The sequence below is a fragment of the Scyliorhinus torazame genome, chromosome 2 (assembly GCF_047496885.1).
Source record: "Scyliorhinus torazame isolate Kashiwa2021f chromosome 2, sScyTor2.1, whole genome shotgun sequence".
Classification (NCBI taxonomy): domain Eukaryota; kingdom Metazoa; phylum Chordata; class Chondrichthyes; order Carcharhiniformes; family Scyliorhinidae; genus Scyliorhinus; species Scyliorhinus torazame.
In genome coordinates, this window is record NC_092708.1 from 276,041,183 (window position 1) to 276,065,237 (window position 24,055).

At 44.6% G+C, this 24,055-nt stretch overlaps 1 protein-coding gene across 3 annotated transcripts in view; it reads left to right on the forward strand.

Annotated features, from left to right (window-relative positions):
- The window catches only part of LOC140398912 (DDB1- and CUL4-associated factor 4-like), a 282,089-nt gene that overhangs the window by 192,707 nt on the left and 65,327 nt on the right, over positions 1-24,055 (forward strand). For all 3 annotated transcript variants that reach the window (XM_072487889.1, XM_072487908.1, XM_072487899.1), the window contains 4 exons: positions 4,362-4,441; positions 10,951-11,046; positions 15,663-15,760; positions 17,081-17,257. In XM_072487889.1, coding sequence (XP_072343990.1) covers positions 4,362-4,441; positions 10,951-11,046; positions 15,663-15,760; positions 17,081-17,257 — 451 coding nt within the window. The remainder of the gene's footprint in view (positions 1-4,361; positions 4,442-10,950; positions 11,047-15,662; positions 15,761-17,080; positions 17,258-24,055) is intronic.

Here is a 24,055-nt window from a genome sequence, read left to right on the forward strand (position 1 = left end):
AAGGATGAGGGGGGATCTTATTGAAACTTACAGGATACTGCGAGGCCTGGATGGAGTGGACGTGGAGAAGATGTTTCCACTTGTAGGAAAACCTGGAAGCAGAGGCCACCATCTCAGACTAAAGGGACGATCCTTTAAAACAAAGATGAGGAGGAATTACTTCAGCCAGAGGGTGGTGAATGTGTGGAGCTTTTTGCCGCAGAAGGTTGTGGAGGCCAAATCACTGAGTATTTTTAAGACAGATAGATAGGTTTTTGATCAGTAAGGGGATCAGGGGTTATGGGGGAGAAGGCAGGAGAAAGGAGATGAGAAAAATATTGCCATGATTGAATGGCGGAGCAGACTCGATGGGCTGAGTGGCCTAATTCTGCAAAAAAAAATAAGATTAACTGTTGCTGAAATTGAACCAACACTGACAACGTTAATGGTAACAGAAATTCAAGGTTAATGGACAATGCTAACAATGGCAGACATTAATCATGCATTCGATTCAGAACGTTAACCCTGAAGTCGGTCTCTTTGTGTGATCATTGACTCTGTGCTTCCTATGATCTGCATTGACCAGATGTATTCCCCCCCCCCCCCCCCCCCCCCCCCCCAAATGGGATGGGTGGAGTTCCCAAACCCACACCCATTGCCCCAGAGTGGGTTCAGAATGGGGCAAATATAAATCAGCTTTATGAAAATGGACCAATTGAAAGGTGGGGAGTTCCCGACAGGAGGCACCGGTATTATCTGCTTGAGCTAGATCCTGTATAAGACAGTACTCTGGCTATGAGTTACTGACTGGGGTATTCGTGGATAGATATTCCAGTCGGCAGTCACAGTTTTTGGGTGGGGGTGCAGGCCTGGAAGATAAAGTGCAAAACACTGCTGGAAACCAACGTTGTGCAGAAGGAGTATCTGCAGGAAATAAATTTAAAGATAATTGATTTTTTTTTCTTTTAAACTCTTCAGTTGTATGTGCAGGTGCTGACTAACTTGGCAGATCAGCTGCTGCAGACACGGCAGTGGCTGCTGGAGGCTGTATCAGTGGCGGTGACTATAAGCGTGACCCAGGGAGGCCTCTACATCAGCCTAATCTGGCCACACACTGCACTGTAACCAGAATTCATCCAGGGAGAAAATGGGGGGAAAGGTCGTCGATTCCCAGAGATCATTTTTGGAGACATTTTGGCGACCCGTTTTGCATTCCCCCGTGACCCACCCACGGGTCGCGACCCCCACTTTGAAAAACACTGGGTTAAGAGACCACGATTATCTAAATGGGAAGTCAACTAGTTAGGATAGTTTATTAAGAAACAACAGTTTAGATATGATTCATTAAATAATTAGAAAAAATATATGATGCCTAACGGGAGCAGTTGGTCCAGTATGTTGATCTCAGTCGAAGTATTAGAAAAGTTTCCCCTCAATCTTTTTGGGCAGTTGATATTTTACATCCCCAGTTTGCTTCTATACCTGGGACTTCATCAACTATTTTCTCAAAGCCCCTCTACGTGCCTTCTGCCATTTCTCAATCATGAACACCCTCTGGATTAGCACAGTTTCTCTTCCTTATCTGCTGGGCCAATCGCCCCCTTTTGTACATTCTTCTTCTGACCTATCCATCAGCTCTTCTGTTCCTCGGGGGTTCCTCCCATCTTTCCACATTCTGCTATAAACCTTGTGATGGAGGCCTTAGCTCCCTTATCAAAGTTCATGGTACCCACCTCCTCTTTTCCTGACAGTAAGAAGTCTTACAACACCAGGTTAAAGTCCAACAGGTTTGTTTCAAACATTAGCTTTCGGAGCACTGCTCCTTCCTCAGGTTAATGGAGCACTGCTCCGAAAGCTAGTGTTTGAAACAAACCTGTTGGACTTTAACCTGGTGTTGTAAGACTTCTTACTGTGCTCACCCCAGTCCAACGCCAGCATCTCCACATCATCTTTTCCTGACAGCATTCTATCCCTGATATCTCTGCACGGTTTGTTCTTGAACCTACGCAACTCCTATGAACTTGTTTACGTGCGCTACTTTTTTAGGGGTCTGACTACCTACCTGCACGGCTTTTAACTAGACCTAGTTCACCAGCTTCAACGATTGTCCCCATCCCCCTAGCAGTTGATGGTAATCGGCTCTCCAAAATGTAGTATAAACAAACCCAATCTTTTATGGAACCCCTCACTTACCCCTTTTAAAGTGAATTTTACCATTTCTAAGTGCAAGAACTCCATTAAATCCCCAAGCCACATTGAGGTACAGGGTGGAGAAACTGACCTCCACCCCAACAAAACCTGCCTGCGAACAGTGAACGAGGTGAAAGCTAACACATCTGCCCCTCATCGGCCTGCCGCTTCGGCAAGTCCGACACCCCGAATATGGCCCCCAGGGGATTGGATTCAAAGTCCACATGTAAGATCATCAGCATGGTGCTAAAGAACTACCCCCAAAACTTCTCCAACTTCGGGCAGGACCAGAATACATAGACATTGGCTGGACCCCTCCCACACATCCTCCACCCCTTCAAACAACTGGCTCATCCTTGACTTTGTCAGGTGCGCCCTATGTACCACTTTTAACTGAACCAGCCCCAGCCTCGCACAAGAGGTTAAGGTATTCACTCTCCACAGCACTTCATACCACAAACCCTCCTCCAGCTCCATACACAACTCCTCCTCCCACTTGGCTTTGACCCCCTCCAGAGTCCTCCAATATTCATCCATAGATCACTGAGACAAACCACTCCCCCCCCCCCCCAACCAACTCCACCACCGACAACACTCCTTCCAACAATGAGGAGGGTGGTGCCACCGGAAGGTCGGGCAGACTTATTTTACAAAGCCCCACACCTGAACCCCACTCCCTGGGTGCCCCATACTTCATTCAGCTCCTCCAAGGTCGCTAATTGACCTTCTAAAAACAAATCCTTTACTTCCGCCAGCCCTCGTTCCGCCCAACCCGGAGACCTCGCTTCCATCCTTCCAGGCTCAAACCATTGTTCTATCTGATCAGCGTCATCTTCGTCCTTGCCCCCAATTTAAAGTGCTGCTGAAACTGCCTCCAAATTTTCAATGTGGCTGCCACCACTTCCCTAGGGTAAACAGGAGCAGTGCCATTTCCAGCACCTGCAACCCCGACTCCTCACAGAAACTATCTTCCAACTTCACCAACGCCGTCTCCGACTCTCTACTCCAACCCCAAACCTTTTCGCCTTTCGCCGCCCAATAATAATATAGCAAGTTCGGAAGGGCCAAACCTTCCGACTGTTGCCCTCTTTGGAGCATCGTCTTCCTTTTCTTTTATGAATTTTAGAGTACCCAATTCATTTTTTCCAATTAATGGGCAATTTAGCGTGGCCAATCCACCTAGCTTGCTCATCTTTGGGTTGTGGTGGCAAAACCCACGCAAACACAGGGAGAATATGAAATCTCCACACGGACAGTGACCCAGAGCCGGGACCGAACCTGGGACATCTGCACCGTGAAGCAGCGGTGCTGACCATTGCACCACCGTGCTGCCCCGCATCGTCTTCCTAATCCTTGCCATTTTACCCACCCATATAAATGACAAAATCAACCTCATGCCCCATAAAAAATGACTTCGGTATAAAGACCAGCAGGCTCTGGAACATGAATAAGAACCATGGCAAAATGTTCATCTTGACCGCTTGTACACAGCCTAACAAAGATAGGGGGAGACTATTCCACCTCAGCAAATCCTCATGCCCCTTTTTCTAAAGCCTAGCATACCATATGCCTCATTACTGGTTATTCAATATGTCCTGCCATCTTGAATGTACATAAATACCTTTGTTCCTGCACCTCTTTTAGAGTTTCTCCCTTTATTTTATACTGTCTCCATATTATTGCTGCCAGAATGAATGGTCTCGTTGGACTTTGTCTGCCACTTGTCGGCAACAACATGGCTATGTCCCTTTGAAGTTCAAGACTATCCTTATTACGGTTGACAATGTTGTTCAGTCTTCGTATCATCTGCAAATTTTGAAATCATGCCCTGAACAATACAGTTTAGGTTGTTCGAGGAGAATAACTTCTAAATAGTTTTGAAATGTGAGTTTGGAGGAGAATGGAAAGGATCAGCCTGACGGAAAAAGTAACAAATGATGAGGTGCTGAGGAGAGAAAATGAACATAGACATTTATTGAACGTAATTGGTAAAAAGCAGGTGCGTCTTAAAGACGTGACTATACAAAATAAAGAGGAATGTAGAATGAGGGGCAGAATAAAGCGGTGTTGTGGTGACTGACAAATTCAGAATTAACTGCTTATTTTTCAATTGGGAAATTATTTCCAGTAGAACCTTTTGCCATAAATTAAATGATTTGCTTGGTAATTTTCCTTAAACTGTGCTATGCCAGGCTTTGCCTTTCGGGTCATGCAGACATCCCAGGATGTATTAGCCTACTTCCAGCTTCAATCTTCAGTAATTCAAACTCGGGTAAGGATTATATCCATACATTTACCTACTGGAACGTTATAAGTTGTATTTTTTTCAAGATCTATTTTTTCCTCCTTGTATTTTGTGTGCTGCGCACTGTCTGGTGAAGAATGTAGGTGAGAAGCCGCACAGCCGGTGAAACCAGAGCCTCACTTTAATTTGGTATCTTTCCCTGAAGACATGTTAAAAACATTTCAATTCACCATTTTAACAATCTGTAAAAATGATTCCATGGCATTGGATAAGGGTGCCTCCACAAAATGATGATTGATGTTTAATATAACGTGACTGGACTCAGCTCTCTGATCGGATCTCAGCATTTCAGTCAGCTTGTTCAAGCTCTAATTTGCCATTGAGATTTCCAACCTTGCTACCTAATGCTGAAGTACCAATAAAAATTAGCTGTCAATTGGCATATTTGATTGGAAAGAATGTACAGAGTAAAGCAGCAATTGTCATTGCACCTTATTCGTGGGCTGAGTACATGCATGTGCAACTTAGTTTATGTAAAATATAATGCCCACAGGAGTAGTGATATCAGTGTGGGGAAATGTGTCAAGCCAGGGAGTCTTAATCCAACCAGATGGTCACTAATGAGATTGAAAAGGCTTGCTTTTGAGGAAACATTCATATGCTGTGGAAGAAAATAAATATCGATGAACAACCGCCAACCTGCACTAACATAATCTCTTGCATGGGTACAACTGGGGGAAAAAATTTGATGCTGGAATATTTTTAATACGAATACAGTGGTTTGAGTTGTTTTCTGGTGTTCATAAATTCTGACAGTGTTGACAAACCTTAAGAGGAACGATCACAGGTGATTGTTGGAACTTAGAAATTAGTAGACAGTTTCTTGAGTTACCCACTTCCTGGCAGGCTGTCCTTGGTAAAGAACTTGTTTTGCTGGGCATTTTCCATGTCGACTGATGCTTGTAGAAACGACTGGTTGGAAGATCATGGGCCTGCAGTTTCTGATTTTCCAGCCTTTTAAAAATGAATTCAAGAAAGAGCTGAATCATCTTTTCAAGAATTTATTGGGAGAAAGCAGGAATATGGCATTGAGATAGAGGATCAACCATGATCATATTGAAAGGCTGTTTTTGAAGTTGAATGGTTTTGCTTCGCTGAGCTTTTCCATTTTTTGGTCTTTCCCCAATTGTTCCTAGCTGATGGAGTTTTAAATCGTCTTCCAGTCCAGGAGAGTCTGAAAGAACAAATGATTTTCTAAAAGTCCTTAATTTTATTTAATTTTTTTAAAGTAATATTTCTACCAAGAGTTTGTAACTTCGGAAGAACAATTAGCGGGCAATTGGAATCCGCTCTCCTTGTTTTGGGCTCCACGAAACCCAATTTGGAGACTGCAAATATTGATAAAAGATGCATTTTAAAAAAGTTTTTTTAAATACTACAATTAAGTGGTCAGCTTTATTTATATGTGCTATTAGTGGATCTCCAACGGTGATGCTTACAGTAAGTTGCTTAATACCCTGCTTTGTAAGATCCGCAATATACCATGTAATGCAGAATCTGTTATTGTGCTCATAAAACTGTGTCCCTGTTAAGCCACGTCTTTGACTGCTGTTCCTTCAGTAGTACGTGCTGTCAATTTAATTGCCTCCAGACTGCAGATCACCATTTTTTAAAAGAAACCATTGGTAAGATCACTCCAAGAATGGGCCAAAATTCCCTGTGATCTATGCCGTACATTTTTCACACCCTCTTCCCCAATTTTCCTGTTGCAAACTTATTCCACAATCACCTGGAAAAGTAATTGGATTTCACTCCCGTAATGGTGAATTGGGGACTTCAGAAGCACCATAACCAATGAATGACCCCATTTGGATCAATTAACTAATTAACACTAGAATTGGAAATGACAAATCTTTTCAATATTCTGAACTTGAGTCATGTGCAGAAAATTGTTTTTAAATTATGGACACACACTGCTTTCAGTGGCGTTTTCAGCAACATTCAAAGTTAGATTAAAAAAAAAACAATTTTTGAGAAGATGGAATTCATAATTCAACAAATTCATAATTCAACAAACGAGGGCAATGGGGGTAGAGGGTAGGGGAGTCAAATTAGACGCTATTTTCATAGAATCATAGAACCCCTACAGTACAGAAAGAGGCCATTCGGCCCATCGGGTCTACACCGACCTTTTGAAAGACCACACTTTCTCGGCCCAATCCCTCACCCTGTAATCGCACCCTAAGGATGCCCAATCCACCTAACTTGCACATCTTTGTACTATGGGAGGAAACTGGAAGAAACCCACGCAGACACGGGGAGAAAGTGTAAACTCCACACCCAGGAATCAAACCCGGGACCCTGGCACTGTTTGGCGTTGGTGCTAACCACTGCATTGCCCCCTTTTACGAGTATATTGGGTGCAAACTAAGGGTAAAAGTGTATTTATGAAGATTATGTCCCATCCCCCAAAGTAAGAAGTCTTACAACACCAGGTTAAAGTCCAACAGGTTTGTTTCGAATCACTAGCTTTCGGAGCATTGCTCCTTCCATTTTCACCTGAGGAAGGAGCAGTGCTCCGAAAGCTATGATTCGAAGCAAAGCTGTGCTCACCCCAGTCCAACTCTACATCTCTACATCATGGTCATGCCCCAAAGTGAGTGGCTTGAATTGTACCTGTCACTATATTGGCTTTGGTAATTGTGGTGAATGTATTCACCAGATAGGTGATATGCCTTTAAGGTTTAGTGTGATATGCCTTTAAGGCTTGGGTTGGAACCCCGGTGGACTCCGCCTCTGGCTCTGTCTCCCCGGGGCTGTATATAATGTTGCATCCAATGGGTGGCGCTCAGTTTGTACTGAAGTCTCTAGCTAGCTAAGTTCTTTGCGTATTAAAGCCTTCATTCACTTGATCTCTCTGTCGTGTCATAATTGATGGTGTATCAGTAATATTCAGGAATCCCTGATTATTAGGTGGGGTTACTGGGTTACGGGGATAAGTTGGAGGTGTGGGCTTAAATGGGGGTGCTCTTTCCAAGGGCCGGTGCAGAAGGATCCGAAATGCCTCCTTCTGCATTGTAAATTCTATGATTCTATTGCCTTGCACTGGCATTGGTGCATTTGCATATGCTCTTGTCCGTTGACGCCTTTTCCATTTCTCGGATCGTCCTACCCTGAGCTTCCAGCTTCTTCCCCATTCTTCACCGTCGAACTACGCTGTCACTGCCACCTTGACCGCCACTGGATCTCCACTTTACGCCTCCCTCAATGCCATCAGTTCCTTTGTCAGGAACATCTTCCATATGTGGCCATCTAAAATGGCCGCCCACAAAGGATAATGGGAATTATGGTCTGGTTGGTACAGACGGTACACAGCCCCTGTGTATTGTGCAGAGGGAAACCAGACCTAACTGAAACTCACACCTGCTGAAAGGTCAATCACCGATTTCCCCAGGACAATGGGACACAGATCGAAACATAGCAAAAGTAGCAGACTCGGGGCACCTATTAACCTTATATAGGAGTGCATACGTGCCTTGGACAATAGCAGCTAGGACCCGCCCAAGCCATCGAGGTACCCGCCCCTAATTGTCCAGAATCGATTAGGGTGTTCGAAACCCTATCGATCCATTGGATCCCGAGTTGGGACCGCCCAGAAGAGCACGAAAGATGGGGGGATAAGAAGAACTGCGCCACCAGTATTTAGTCTCTTTTGGGACTGGCCTCTGCTCCGACCACCTGCAGCATATCGACCAGCCAAGTTCAAGGACCTGCGATCCACATGAGGATCCAGATAAAGGCCTTATCTAACCTGCATAGAGCCAGTCACTTGGAAGTTAAGTAAAGGTCATTTTAGTTGTTAGGTGTAGTTTAATAAGTAGCCGCCTGTAGATTATTACACATAGAACCAAGCCTATGTTGAATAATAAACAATAATTTAACTAGCATACTGGTTGTGTGGTCATTTGTCCAATACAAGGAACGTACTCGCATCTTGTGGTTCAGATAAAAGAGTGACACATCTATCTCCAGGCGTGGGGAGGGTGGGAAGGCCGTAGTTCGGGTCGTCGATCTCCCTCTTTCAGGGGTGGCCAGGGAACCCTCGCCTCGGAGGTCCGCCGATGTGTTCACCCGCTGCTCTTGGCCTTTTCCTCTGCTCCTGCCTTCTCTGCAGCCTCTCAAGCTCCCATTTGCTGGCATGTTGTTCCTATTCTCTTCCTTTCTTATTTGTGGGTGAAATAAGTCAGAATTGTCGGGCTACATTCGACCAAAAGTACCTATTTGGTTGTGTTCTGGAGGAGAGCCACCTGATGTGCAACTGCTCAGCACATCACCATCACCGGAAGGTTGCCTATCACTTTTCTTATTTCCCTTTCTGTCTTTTCTTTTTGTCCTTGTTTCCTCCTCCTCTGAGTCCTTGCATAGGTTCCCACCCCCCTGCCATTTTACTTTAACCCTTCCCAACCACTCTATCAAATACTCCCCTAGGACATCAGTCCTGGTCCTGCCCAGGTGTAACCGGTCCCAATGCCCCTGGAATCTGAAATCTTTCCCCTCACCATCTCTTCAGCCACGTATTTATCCAATATATCCTGCTATTTCTACTCTGACTAGCACATGACACTACTAGTAATCCTGAGATCACTACCGTTGAAGTCCGGCTTCTCAACTTTCTTCCTAATTCTCTATATTCGGCTTTTAGGAACTAATCGCTTTTTTAAACCTATGTCAGAGGTACCGACATGTGCCACGACCACTGGCTGTTCACCCTCCCCCTCCAGAATGTTCTGCAACCACTCCGAGACATCCTTGACCTAGCACCAGGGAGGCAGCATGCCATCTTGGAGTCTCGTTTGAAGCCACAGAACCATCTGTCTATTCCCCTTATAATTGAATCCCCTAAAACTAATGCATTCCTGCACATTTTACTCCTCCCTCTAGAGAACCAACCCTGGTGCAATGAATTTGTCTGTTGCTACTTTCCCCCTTTTTAAAAAATAAATTTAGAGTACCCAATTCACTTTTTCCAATTAAGGGCCAATTAAGCGTGGCCAATCCATCTACCCTGCCCATCTTTGGGTTGTGGGGGCAAAACCCACGCATACACTGGGAGAATGTGCAAACTCCACATGGACAGTGACCCAGAACCGGGATTGAACCGGGGACCTCGGTGCCATGACAGCAGTGCTAACCACTGCACCACCGTGCTGCCAGTTGCTGCTTTTCCTGAGAGGTAATTCCCCTCAACAGTATCCAAAGTAGTGTATCTGTTTTGCAGGAGAATTGCCATAGGAGATTCCTGCACTGCCTGCCTAGCTCTCTTGCTCTTTCCTGCCTGCCGAGTCTGAGCCTGCGGTGTGACGACCATTCTATACATGCTATCCACAACATTCTCCACCTCGCGGATGCTCCACAGTGTCCCCAACTGCTGCTCCAGCTCCGAAACCCGGGCTTCCCGGTGAAGCTGGAGACACTTCCTGCACACATGCTGGTCCTGGGCACTGGAAATGTTCCCAGCCTCTCGCATGGAACAAGAGGAGCAAACCAAGGCTTTGAGCTTGTCTACTATGATTTACCCCTTTAAATTAATCCTTTGGAATATGCTTGATATTAGATTAAATCCAATTCTGTATGGCCCTTCTTTCCTTGTCCTTGTCACTACCAAATATAGCCCTTACTTTATAAACCACAAACGGATTTTCAACTATGTGATAAATGTTGCAAAGACTTACTGACCTTACCCACTGCTTACCAATCAACTGTCTCCTTTGTATCCTCAGCTGCAGCAGGGCAAGACCCCTCTCTGAAAATTTAAAAATTACAAAGCAAGGAGGAAAAGCAAAGAGCACCTCTTCCCGCTCTGCACCGAATTCCCACTCTGTTTCAAATTCCCAAGTTTAAGACTCACTCTGGCTGGCCTGTCCCACTGTATTGAGGCACCGCAAAGTGCAACGTGAACGATGTATACAGTCTGAACCAAATTGTACTCCCTGTAATTAATATATTGAAATGTATGTAATGTTCTTGTTCCTCAACTGAAGCTCCTCAAGGGCGGCATGGTGGTGCAATGGCTAGCTCTGCTGCTTCACGGCGTAGAGGATCCGGGTCACTGTCTGTGTGGAGTTTGCACACCTCTCCGTGTCTGCGTAGGTCTCACTCCCACAACCCAAAGATATGCAGGTTAAGTGAATTGGCCACGCTAAATTGCCCCTTAATTGGAAAAATTGTGTACTGTAAATTTTTTTAAACTGAAGCATCTCAGAGTGCATCTTGTTCTCTGGTGAAAATGTAAAATCATTGTATTTTATGAATAAAGTATATTTTTGGAAAAATAAATTAGTATACAGTAACAGATGATTCAAGATGCTCTGGAAAAAGTTACCTATTGGCTAATATTGTAACTATATCCCCTCCGTCAGGATTTGTTCCTTGGGGCTGCACTTTTACATGTATTTAACTGCTTTATATTTTAATTAGTAACAATTATGTAAATGTGTTTAATATCTATATGAATTCCTGTTTTATTATACCTACAGAGGATCACCTAAGCATGCAGTGTAACTTTAGGAGTTCAACGGTCTGGTCTTGTGCCTGGTGCCTCAACCCACAAGCTGACAAGTGCTTCAGTACAGGTTGGGTCAACAAATCATTAACCAGTGAATCAGTTGCTCTTAGTTTTTGACGATATAAATCTGCATTTCCTTGTGTCTTGCAATCATTTTACTTTTGTTCAAATCAGTGGAGATTTTCCCACCCATAGAACATTCTGTTCATTAAATGAAATCAATGTGACTGAATTTTCCAGACTAGCATTTGTTTTAAGTTGATTTACTGAGCTACACTTACCAGCAAAACCCAATATTTAATCACTGATCTCTGTGAGTTACTTTGTACTGTAATTGACCACCTTATAGTTGACGCCTTTCTCTGCCAGCTCCATATGGAAGTCCAGGAAGGACATGAATCAGCTGTGATGGCCCTCACAGTTGCATAGCACAAACGATAAATGTTAAAGCTAACATGCATTTAGTGGCTAAATACTGGAAGGTTGCTGTGCCCATGGAACTGTGCCCAAATATGAGTCAGCACCTTTAAGAGGAGGTCTGCGGTGGGGAAATCATTGAGAAGATTTTTTCCTTTATTCTTTCATGGGATGTGGCAAAGCTAGCATTTGTAACCCATTCTCAAATGTTAAATAGTGAGAGAAATGTGTTTTAATTTGGCTGTAACTTGATGCTGTTGCTAAATTATTTTGTTATTGTTATGGGACTTTTCATTACCATCTCAGTTTAGCTTATTTGGTTATTTGCTAGCACACTCATTCTTGAGTCAGAAGATCATGTATTGAAACTATTGCAGAATTTCAACACACAATGTTTAGGATTGCAGTGTTGTCAGAAGTGCGGTTTTCCATTCAATTTATACAAGGTCCCATCTGCCTAATCAGGTGGATATTGTTGCTGTTTGAAGAAACTCCTAGAAACCATACAGTTCAGAAGCAGACCAATCGGCCCAAGGATGCCTGCACTGACCCTCTGAAAGAGCACCCTACCTAGCCCACTCACCTGCAACCCGTAATCTCACCTAAACGGTTAAACGGGGCAGCACGGTAGCCTTGTGGATAGCACAATTGCTTCACAGCTCCAGGGTCCCAGGTTCGATTCCAGCTTGGGTCACTGTCTGTGCGGAGTCTGCACATCCTCCCCGTGTGTGCGTGGGTTTCCTCCGGGTGCTCCGGTTTCCTCCCACAGTCCAAAGATGTGCAGGTTAGGTGGATTGGCCATGATAAATTGCCCTTAGTGTCCAAAATTGCCCTTCGTGTTGAGTGGGGTTACTGGGTTATGGGGATAGGGTGGCGGTGTTGACCTTGGGTAGGGTGCTCTTTCCAAGAGCCGGTGCAGACTCGATGGGCCGAATGGCCTCCTTCTGCACTGTAAATTCTATGATAAACACTAAGGGGCAATTTAGCATGTCCAATCCACTTAACCTGCACATCTTTGGACTGTGGGAGGAAACCAGATCACCCTGAAGAAACCCACACAGACATGGGGAGAATGTATAGACTCTACACAAACAGTCACTCAAGATTGGAATCGAACCTGGGTCCCTGGCGCTGTCAGGCAGCAGTGCTAGCCATTGTGCAACTGTGTCGCCCAAAGCAATGAGTCTTTCCCCTTGGACCCTGGTGAAACATTTCCACCACCCCCAACTAATGCTAATGGAAACCACTTTAACTAGTTTATTCTTTTTTGTGTTGCTTGTGGCAACTTTGATGTCCTGGTTTGTCTAATGAGGAACGATTGAGCAGGTTGGGCCTATATTCATTGAAGTTTAGAAGAATGAGAAATGATTTCATTGAAACATAGAAGATTCTGAGGGAACTTAACAGTGCTTTATTAACAGGATGCTGAGAAAATATTACTCCTCCTGGGGGAATCTAGAACTGGGGGCACAATTTCAAAATAAATGGGTCTCCAAGTAAGACGAAGATTAGGAAGAATTTCTTCTCTGGGATCGGTGATGTTTGGAAGTCTCTGCCCCAGTGGTGGATGGGTTATTGAATCTATTCAAGCCTGAGTTAGACATATTTTTGATAGACAAGAGAGTTCAAGGATACAGGGGCAAGCAGGAAAATTGAGGCACAATCAGATCAGCCATCATCTTATTGAATGGCAGAGCGGTCTCAAGCGGCCAAATAGCCTACCCCTCCGAGTCAGAGTCCGGATGTACCATCCAACACGCGCTTTGGGAACCCACAGAGGTTCCGTTGCATTGACTCCATGGGAATTGCCCAGGAGGTTGGAACTACAGATGGGAAATTCCCCTGCTCCCTGGGACCCTCTAGTTTGAGTCGGAGACTTCGGACAGTTCTGACTCCTCACTCTTGAGTAACTAACTATATCCCTCCTACCCCAACCCTTGGTCCAGAAATGGGCAGTCCCGTTGCAGTGCAGAAAATTAGGAATGAGGCAGGAATCTGATGGTAATTGCCTCTTCACACAAAATTTGGGCGATCATAATTCAGATTTCATGTTTAACTACAAGATATGTATCTGACTTGTAAAAAAAAAATGAAGTTATGGTGCACTTTGAGTCATCTCGAGGATGTTTGATTTTTTTTCTTTTATTTGCTCAGCCCCTTCGTGAAATACATTGAAAAGAATTGAAAAATGGACCAACAAAGAACAATACAGCACAGGAACAGGCCCTTCGGCCCTCCAAGCCTGTACCAGTCATGATACCAACCTTTGCCAAAACCCTCAGCACTTCCTTGTGCTGTATCTCTCTGTACCCATCCTATCCATGTGTTTGTCAAGATGCCCTTTGAATGCCGTTAATGTATCTGCTTCCACAATCTCCCCTGGCAACGTGTTCCAGGCATTCACCACCCTCTGCGTAAAAAACCTGCCTCGCACATCTCCTCTAAACTTTGCCCCACGGACCTTAAACCGATGTTTACTGGTGACTGACCCCTCCACCCTGGGAAAGAGTGCCTGCCCATCAACTCTATCCATGCCCCTCATAATCTTGTTGACCTGTGTCAGGTCACCACTCAACCTCTGTCTTTGTAATATAAACAGTCCTAATCTATTCAGCCTCTCCACATAGCTAGCACCCTCAGACCAGGCAACATCCTGGTAAACCTCCTCTGCACCCTCTCCAAAGCCTCCACATCCTTCTGGTAGTGTGGCGACCAAAATTGTGCACAATATTCCAAGTGTGCCTTACCAAGGTTCTGAACAGCTGCAGCATGACTTGCCAGTTTTTATACTCGATGCCCCGTCCAATGAAGGCAAGCATTCCGTATGCTTTCTTGACTACCTTGTCCACTTGTGTTGCCACCTTCAAAGATCTGTGGACCTGCACGCCCAGATATCTCTGACCTTCTATGTTCCTAAGAGTTTTACCATTGACAGTATATTCCCCTCTATGTTAGACCTACCAAAATGCATACCACACATTTGTCCGGATTAAACTCCATTTGCCATTTCTCTGCCCAAGTCACCAACCTATCTATATCCTGCTGTATCTTCTGACAATCCTTAACGATATCTGCAACTCCACCAACCTTGGTGTCACCCACAAACTTACTAATCAGACTACAGTTTCCTCCAAATCGTTTATGTACACTACAAACAACAGAGTCCCAAGCGTAGATCCCAGTCGAACACCATTAGTCACAACCTTCCATTCGGAAAAACGCCCTTCTACTGCTACCCATTGCCTTCTGTGACCGATCCTTTTCTGTATTCATCTTACCACCGTGATGCAGTCTGATCCCGTGTGACTTCCACTTTTGTACCAGTCTGCCATAGGCGCCTTGTCAAAGGCTTTACTGAAGTCCATGTAAACAACATCCACCACCCTCCCCATATCAATCATTTTTGTCACCACCTCAAAAACTCGATCAAGTTAGTGAGGCACCCTTCACGAAACCATGCTGTCTATCGCTTATGAGTCCATTTGTTTCCAAATATACCCTGTCTTGTCCAAGCATGCCTACTAACTAGGCATAAAGTTATGTTGATGGAGGGCTGGATATTTCCACCTTCTCCGCCAAATATAGTCAACTTTTAACCTGATTTGGCTTGTTTTTTGGAAAAATTAGGAATCAACCTTGTGTAAAAGCCCATGGGGATTGCACTATTAAGAACAATTACACAGACTATTAGCCCACTCAACGAACTTCATTAATTATGTAACGGTACAATGATATAGCACAGAAAAAAGCCTGTTGGATAGCACCATGGCACAGTGGTTAGCACTGCTGCCTCAGTGCCAGGAGCCTGAGTTCAATTCCAGCCTTGGGCCACTGTCTGTGTGGAGTTTGCACTTTCTCCCCGTGTCTGTGTGGGTTTCCTCTGGGTGCTTCGGTTTCGTTCCTCAGTCCAGGATGTGCAGGTTCGGTGGATTGACAATGCTAAATTGCCTCTTGGTGTCCAAGGATGTGTAGGTTGCATGGGGTTGCGGGGGCGTTGTGGGCCGTGATAGGGTGCTCTTTCAGAGGGTCAGTGCAGACCTGATGGGCTGAACAGCCTCCTATTTTCTATGTTCTGCGCTGTAGGAATTCTATGGTTGTATCTGTGCCATATTTTTGTGAAGCTATTGAAATTGTCCCCTAAACCTGTAATGGCAACAATACTGTCGGTACACTCAAAAAGTACCACTTTGGAAGAGGGGCTGCTGTTACAAAAGTAAGTTTTCACTAAGTAAGTCACAATCATATCTGTTGCATTTTGTTTCCTAGGTTTGTTGGACTGTGTCTTTGTGACTGATGCTGTAACCGGTCAAAAGCAGACATTTAGAACAAACAGCAGTGTACTTGCTCAACAGTTTGCGCGCAGGGTAAGCAAGGATTTAAAGTACAGAGGCTTTCCTTTATGAAAAGGAAATAACAAACAGGTCAACTAACAGTGAAAAGACAGGTTTTGCATTAATATTCTTACGTTCTGGTAAAGAATACACAATGGAAATTTTAGCGTGACTTTTCACAGGTGTTAACTGATCTGTCTAGTTCCACGATTTTCCATTTTTGTTTCCAATTTGTAGCATTTGTGTGTCAAAGGGGTGAATTCTGCTTTCTTGTTCATTCACCGTTGACAAGTGTGTACATGGCACAGAATCCTTTTGTAATTTTCATACACCCTGCAGCACTATGGCTTTTGTTCTTGTCTGCTGGAACGAGAGCAACATGGCTTATTGACCATTTTGTTTTGCCTTAAGATGTTGGTGAGCCACTTTTTTAATATGCCACAGTCCATGTGATGCAGGCATACCCACAGTGCAGTTAGGGAAGGAGAGGTTTTTGGCTCAACAACAGTGAAGGAACAGCGATATAGTTCCAGGTTTGTGACTTTGAGGTGTGCTAGCAGGTGGTGATGTTCCAATGCACCTGCACCTTTCGTTTTGGGTGGCAGAGGTCATGGGTTTGGAAGGTGCTGTTGATGAAACCTTGGCGAGTGATCCCCATATGAACCATTATGCACCTGTGGTGGAGAGAATTAATGTTTAAGGAATGTTAATCAAGTGTGCTGTGTTGTCCTGGATGGTGGCAAGCTTCTTGAGTGTTGTTGGAGCTGCAAAGGGAGAGTATTCCATCACACTCCTGGTTTGTGCCGAAGAAATGATGAACAAGCTTTAGGGAGTTGAGAAGTGAGTTACTTGCTGCAGTGGTTCCAGACTCTGGCCTGCTCTTGCAGCCACAGTATTTATATGGCTGGTCACTTGTCAGCACTACACCCCAGCATTGATTGTAGGCTTTTGGATTAGGTGTTAATTGAGGTACAATTTTTAGTTTATCCAATGCACTATTTGAAGGAGTGTGTCCTTCACCCAGCATCACTAAAAATACACAGCAGATCAACCATCTTATTTGTGGGATCTTACTTTACACAAATTAGCTCTTTAGTTGCCTGCACATAGTAATTTCCTTCAACCCCCCAAGTTTAAAGAGTGTTATTCTGTATGATTGTAGATTTTTTGCTGAACTTCATACCTTATATTTTGATCTGGTGTGACAGTATTAGAAAACAGAACTACAATCAACTACTGTAATTCCGCCCCAAAGGTCTCTCTATCACATATACATGCATTAAATGTTATCAGGATTTATTTCACTGGTTGATGGAGATCAAAATAACATCTTAAATTGCGGTGTCTCTGCAGGTTCCGGTGTTGTATAATGGCTGTCGATCGGGAGAGGTTTTCAGCATAGACGTCAGACAACGAACACATAAAGGACTGAGCTGGCGAGGTGCTACAATCTTCCATAACTCTGCTGTGACCTCCATCCGGCTCTTGCAGGATGAAAATTATCTAATGGCTGCAGACATGATTGGAAAGGTATGCTACTCCCCGTGTCTGCGTGGGTTTCACCCCCGCAACCCAAAGATGTGCAGGGTAGGTGGATTGGCCATGCTAAATTGCCACTTAATTGGAAAAAGTAATTGGGTACTCTAAATTTTTTTTTTTTAAAGTAATGGTATGCTACTAATTTTTTTCAACTCCAAATCAATTTCACAGATTTACAATAGCTTCTAAATGATGTGCTTGGTTGCATTAACTACAGAAACGTGTATGATAGTGTACATTGCCTATTGCGATTTTGCTGTCATTCCCTTCTGTCACAATTACATTTGTTTATTACTTTTACTGTGATCCCTTCAAACTTTGTCTTGGGAGCCGGGTGGTAATGCTCTGGGGACCAGGGTCCTAATAACACCACGGTAGATGGTGAAATTCAAGTCAATAGAAATCTGGAATTAAAAGTCCAATGATGACCATGTCAATTGTTGTAAAACCCCATCTGCTCACTAATGTCCTTTAGGGAAGGAATCTGGCCTACTTGTGACTCCACAGCAATGTGGTTGACTCTTAAATGCCCTCTGAAATGGCCTAGCAAAGCCACTCATTTCAAAGACAATTAAGGATGGGCAATAAATGCTGCCTCAGCAGGCGATGCCCACATCCCATGAAAGAATTTTAAAAAGTGTCCCAGGCAGGAGACTGGAAGAGGTCTCAAAAGAAGAGTCCCAGGAAAAGGTTCCAGTTTAATTAAACTTGGAGGAGCTTAGAAAGAGCTCCCATTAAGAAAAGGACCGTGTTTGGCAGACTTTAAGTGAAGACTCAGGAGATGCCCTGGTAAAAACAGAGGGCTCAGCAAAAGCCCTGAATATCCAAGAAGGCAACAAAAGGCTGGTGAGGCCATGAGGCATTGGGCACAGAGCTGAAGTTGGTAGGGCTAGTGCTTGAGTGCAGCCTCAGGAACCTGGGGAACAGAAGCTCTGTGAGGTGGGCCGTCGTTGATGCTGTCCAAGTTGGAGCAACGTTTAGAGAGAATTCCAAAATAAGATCTTTGATGGTGAAGTCTGGAATCCCGCTGAGAGGGACAGAGTTTCAGGGAGATTTGTTGACTCGCAGTGTTTACTGATGCCTGGGTGGGTTGTTGCATTTGCATTTTAGTGTGGTGTGTTCAACTGTAGTTTGCCTGTTCTTTCGCCTGTACATTATATTAACTGAACGTTAGAGCGCAAGATAAATATTGTAAATTGTTTTCACTTTCTGACCTTGTATAGTAAAGTTTTAAAAAAATATATTTAGAGTACCCAATTTTTTTTTCCTAATTAAGGAGCAATTTAGCCTGGCCAGTTCACCTAACCTGCACATCTTTTAGGGTAGTGGGGGTGAGACCCACAAAGACATGGGGAGAATGTGTAAACTCCACACGGATAGTGACCCGGGGCCGGTAGTAAAGTTTATTTTTGCTGGTACAAAAAAAATGCTCAACTCACACACACATGCATTATAGAACATAGAACATAGAACAATACAGCGCAGTACAGGCCCTTCGGCCCACGATGTTGCACCGAAACAAAAGCCATCTAACCTACACTATGCCATTATCATCCATATGTTTATCCAATAAATTTTTTTATGCCCTCAATGTTGGCGAGTTCACTACTGTAGCAGGTAGGGCATTCCACAGCCTCACTACTCTTTGCGTAAAGAACCTACCTCTGACCTCTGTCCTATATCTATTACCCCTCAGTTTAAAGTTATGTCCCCTCGTGCCAGCCATATCCATCCGTGGGAGAAGGCTCTCACTGTCCACCCTATCCAACCCCCTGATCATTTTGTATGCCTCTATTAAGTCTCCTCTTAACCTTCTTCTCTCCAACGAAAACAACCTCAAGTCCATCAGCCTTTCCTCATAGGATTTTCCCTCCATACCAGGCAACATCCTGGTAAATCTCCTCTGCACCCGCTTCAAAGCCTCCACGTCCTTCCTATAATGCGGTGACCAGAACTGTACGCAATACTCCAAATGCGGCCGTACCAGAGTTCTGTACAGCTGCAACATGACCTCCCGACTCCGGAACTCAATCCCTCTACCAATAAAGGCCAACACTCCATAGGCCTTCTTCACAACCCTATCAACCTGGGTGGCAACTTTCAGGGATCTATGTACATGGACACCTAGATCCCTCTGCTCATCCACACTTTCAAGAACTTTACCATTAGCCAAATATTCCGCATTCCTGTTATTCCTTCCAAAGTGAATCACCTCACACTTCTCTACATTAAACTCCATTTGCCACCTCTCAGCCCAGCTCTGCAGCTTATCTATATCCCTCTGTAACCTGCTACATCCTTCCACACTATCGACAACACCACCGACTTTAGTATCGTCTGCAAATTTACTCACCCACCCTTCTGCGCCTTCCTCTAGGTCATTGATAAAAATGACAAACAGCAACGGCTCCAGAACAGATCCTTGTGGTACTCCACTTGTGACTGTACTCCATTCTGAACATTTCCCATCAACCACCACCCTCTGTCTTCTTTCAGCTAGCCAATTTCTGATCCACATCTCTAAATCACCCTCGATCCCCAGCCTCCGTATTTTTTGCAATAGCCTACCGTGGGGAACCTTATCAAACGCTTTGCTGAAATCCATATACACCACATCAACTGCTCTACCCTCGTCTACCTGTTCAGTCACCTTCTCAAAGAACTCAATAAGGTTTGTGAGGCATGACCTACCCTTCACAAAGCCATGCTGACTATCCCTGATCATATTATTCCTATCTAGATGATTATAAATCTTGTCTCTTATAATCCCCTCCAAGACTTTACCCACTACAGACGTGAGGCTCACCGGTCTATAGTTGCCGGGGTTGTCTCTGCTCCCCTTTTTGAACAAAGGGACCACATTTGCTGTCCTCCAGTCCTCTGGCACTATTCCTGTAGCCAATGATGACATAAAAATCAAAGCCAAAGGTCCAGCAATCTCTTCCCTGGCCTCCCAGAGAATCCTAGGATAAATCCCATCAGGTCCCGGGGACTTATCTATTTTCAGCCTGTCCAGAATTGCCAACACCTCTTCCCTACGTACCTCAATGCCATCTATTCTATTAGCCTGGGGTTCAGCATTCTCCTCCACAACATTATCTTTTTCCTGAGTGAATACTGACGAAAAATATTCATTTAGTATCTCGCCTATCTCTTCAGACTCCACACAATTTCCCATCCCTGTCCTTGACTGGTCCTACTCTTTCCCTAGTCATTCGCTTATTCCTGACATACCTATAGAAAGCATTTAAGAGATTCTCACACAGAATAATGCATGCAAGCACATGCTTGCTCACACAAGTAAGTGATAAAGACGGAGCCCCAAAAATAAGTCAATCAAAAACAGATCCTGTAGATTGATGACTTGGATGGTTTGAGGTTGAGTTTGGTGAGCTTTCTGGATTCTGTGTTGAGACAATTTAAACTGTTGATGGGCGATTTCTGTCTTCTAGAGTCAGCAGCTGCTTGGTTTATGTTAAAGATGCTCGCTACCTGCTTGGTTTGACTGGTCAGAGTACAGGCAAGGTATGCTAGCAAAATGGCTAGAAAGAGAGAAATTGAACCATGAGTCGTCTTGCTGCTGTTACCAATTCATGTCCTCTCTGCGCATTGACCCTGGAAATCGATTTCTTAAAACACAGAGTTAACTTGCTTATCACATGACCTCCATTCACAGATTGGGTAGTTTCCAAATATAGTTACAGCAAACAGTGGAACCCTCATTCCAGGTCCATAGTTTGAACATGAACAAAAAAATTACAGCACAGAAACAGGCCTTTCGGCCCTCCAAGCCTGTGCCGACCATGCTGCCCATCTAAACTATAATCTTCTACCCTTCCGGGGTCCGTATCCCTCTATTTCCCATCCTACTTTTAACACAGTATGTAGATTGTCCAACCAGAGGAGGGGCAATATTGGATTTAGTACTGGGTAATGAACCAGGGCAAGTGATAGATTTGTTAGTGGGGGAGCATTTTGGAGATAGTGACCACAATTCTGTGACTTTCACTTTAGTAATGGAGAGGGATAGGTACGTGCAACAGGGCAAGGTTTACAATTGGGGGAAGGGTAAATACGATGTTGTCAGACAAGAATTGAAGTGCATAAGTTGGGAACATAGGCTGGCAGGGAAGGACACAAGTGAAATGTGGAACTTGTTCAAGGAACAGGTGCTACGTGTCCTTGATATGTATGTCCCTGTCAGGCAGGGAAGAGATGGTCGAGTGAGGGAACCATGGTTGACAAGAGAGGTTGAATGTCTTGTTAAGAGGAAAAAGGTGACTTATGTAAGGCTGAGGAAACAAGGTTCAGACAGGGCATTGGAGGGATACAAGATAGCCAGGAGGGAACTGAAGAAAGGGATTAGGAGAGCTAAGAGAGGGCATGAACAATCTTTGGCGGGTAGGATCAAGGAAAACCCCAAGGCCTTTTACACATATGTGAGAAATATGAGAATGACTAGAGCGAGGGTAGGTCCGATCAAGGACAGTAGCGGGAGATTGTGTATTGAGTCTGAAGAGATAGGCGAGGTCTTGAATGAGTACTTTTCTTCTGTATTTACAAATGAGAGGGGCGATATTGTTGGAGAGGACAGTGTGAAACAGATTGGTAAGCTCGAGGAAATACTTGTTAGGAAGGAAGATGTGTTGGGCATTTTGAAAAACTTGAGGATAGACAAGTCCCCCGGGCCTGACGGGTTATATCCAAGGATTCTATGGGAAGCAAGAGATGAAATTGCAGAGCCGTTGGCAATTATCTTTTCGTCCTCACTGTCAACAGGGGTGGTACCAGGGGATTGGAGAGTGGCGAATGTCGTGCCCCTGTTCAAAAAAGGAACTAGGGATAACCCTGGGAATTACAGGCCAGTTAGTCTTACTTCGGTGGTAGGCAAAGTAATGGAAAGGGTACTGAAGGATAGGATTTCTGAGCATCTGGAAAGACACTGCTTGATTAGGGATAGTCAGCACGGATTTGTGAGGGGTAGGTCTTGCCTTACAAATCTTATTGAATTCTTTGAGGAGGTGACCAAGCATGTGGATGAAGGTAAAGCAGTGGATGTAGTGTACATGGATTTTAGTAAGGCATTTGATAAAGTTCCCCATGGTAGGCTTCTGCACAAAGTAAGGAGGCATGGGATAGTGGGAAATTTGGCCAGTTGGATAACGAACTGGCTAACCGATAGAAGTCAGAGAGTGGTGGTGGATGGCAAATATTCAGCCTGGATCCCAGTTACCAGTGGTGTACCGCAGGGATCAGTTCTGGGTCCTCTGCTGTTTGTGATTTTCATTAATGACTTGGATGAGGGAGTTGAAGGGTGGGTCAGTAAATTTGCAGACGATACGAAGATTGGTGGAGTTGTGGATAGTAAGGAGGGCTGTTGTCGGCTGCAAAGAGACATAGATAGGATGCAGAGCTGGGCTGAGAAGTGGCAGATGGAGTTTAACCCTGAAAAGTGTGAGGTTGTCCATTTTGGAAGGACAAATATGAATGCGGAATACAGGGTTAACGGTAGAGTTCTTGGCATTGTGGAGGAGCAGAGAGACCTTGGGGTCTATGTTCATACATCTTTGAAAGTTGCCACTCAAGTGGATAGAGCTGTGAAGAAGGCCTATGGTGTGCTCGCGTTCATTAACAGAGGGATTGAATTTAAGAGCCGTGAGGTGATGATGCAGCTGTACAAAACTTTGGTAAGGCCACATTTGGAGTACTGTGTACAGTTCTGGTCGCCTCATTTTAGGAAGGATGTGGAAGCTCTGGAAAAGGTGCAAAGAAGATTTACCAGGATGTTGCCTGGAATGGAGAGTAGGTCTTACGAGGAAAGGTTGAGGGTGCTAGGCCTTTTCTCATTAGAGCGGAGAAGGATGAGGGGCGACTTGATAGAGGTTTATAAGATGATCAGGGGAATAGATAGAGTAGACAGTCAGAGACTTTTTCCCCAGGTGGAACACACCATTACAAGGGGACATAAATTTAAGGTGAAAGGTGGAAGATATAGGAGGGATATCAGAGGTAGGTTCTTTACCCAGAGAGTAGTGGGGGCATGGAATGCACTGCCTGTGGAAGTAGTTGAGTCGGAAACATTAGTGACCTTCAAGCAGCTGTTGGATAGGTACATGGATTACGGGAAAATTATATAGTGTAGATTTATTTGTTCTTAAGGGCAGCACGGTAGCATTGTGGATAGCACAATTGCTTCACAGATCCATGGTCGCAGGTTCGATTTCGGCTTGGGTCATTGTCTGTGCGGAGTCTGCACGTCCTCCCCGTGTCTGCGTGGGTTTCCTCCGGGTGCTCCGGTTTCCTCCCACAGTCCAAAGATGTGCGGGTTAAGTGAATTGGCCAATGATAAATTGCCCTTAATGTCCAAATTGCCCTTGGTGTTGGGTGGAGGTGTTGAGTTTGGGTAGGGTGCTCTTTCCAAGAGCTGGTGCAGACTCAGGGGGCCGAATGGCCTCCTTCTGCACTGTAGATTCAATGATAATCTATGATTAATCTAGGACAAAGGTTCGGCACAACATCGTGGGCCGAAGGGCCTGTTCTGTGCTGTATTTTCTATGTTCTATGTTCTATGTTCTATTCATATATTTGTCAAGATGCCCCTTAAACGTCACTATCGTCCCTGCTTTCCATCACCTCCTCCGGCAGCGAGTTCCAGGCACCCACTACCCTCTGTATAAAGTACTTACCTCGTACATCTCCTCTAAACCTTGCCCCTCGCACCTTAAACCTATGCCCCCTAGTAATTGACCCCTCTAACCTGGGAAAAAGTCTCTGACTATCCACTCTGTC